Source organism: Nestor notabilis, unplaced genomic scaffold (assembly GCF_000696875.1).
Source record: "Nestor notabilis isolate BGI_N333 unplaced genomic scaffold, ASM69687v1 scaffold17549, whole genome shotgun sequence".
In the NCBI taxonomy this organism is placed as follows: Eukaryota; Metazoa; Chordata; class Aves; order Psittaciformes; family Psittacidae; genus Nestor; species Nestor notabilis.
The window spans coordinates 1-509 of NW_009945237.1; the positions used below are offsets into that span (position 1 = coordinate 1).

Consider the following 509-nt stretch of genomic DNA (forward strand, 5'->3'; position numbering starts at 1 on the left):
CCGCGGCGCCCTTGTCTCCCACACTGCATTACCGACCCAGCATCTCTCAGCTCTGACCGATCCACCCACAGGGACACAGTTGTTCTCTTTGCGCCCACCAACCCCTCTTCCACCCTTGAATCCAGTGTCCCCAGCACCTACATGCAGGAGACTTCTCCGCTCTGCTTATTGATGCTGCACTTGCCCTCCTGGCACCGGGAGCATTTGTTATCCTGGCACTGCGGAGGGCAGCGGCACTGCTTGGCACCGCTGGCTGTCATCTGGCAAACCCCTTCGTTCTCGCAGTAGTCAAAGCATTGTCCTGCAAAGGGATAGTGGGGTCAGCCCCATCCCAGCCCCTCCAGGGGGTCCCGGTCCCACCTCCCCACCCCAGGTCACCAGAGTGATCCCCCAATAGAGGAACAGTGGGGAAGCCAAGGTCTCCCCAGAGCATCCCCCAGACGATGGAACCAGTGCATCGCATCCCTCGCCCTGGGTAGGCAGCACTCACGGTACTGGCAGCGGTCCCC

The 509-nt window shown here is 61.5% G+C and overlaps 1 protein-coding gene across 1 annotated transcript in view; it reads right to left on the bottom strand.

Moving 5' to 3' along the window:
- Nucleotides 1-141: 141 nt before the first annotated feature.
- Nucleotides 142-509, bottom strand: part of LOC104412160 (low-density lipoprotein receptor-related protein 1-like) — a gene marked incomplete at its 3' end in the record, with an annotated part of 9,321 nt that continues 8,953 nt past the window's right edge. Inside the window, exon 23 of the mRNA XM_010022782.1 lies at nt 142-301. Within this exon, the coding sequence (XP_010021084.1) occupies nt 142-301 (160 nt within the window). The remainder of the gene's footprint in view (nt 302-509) is intronic.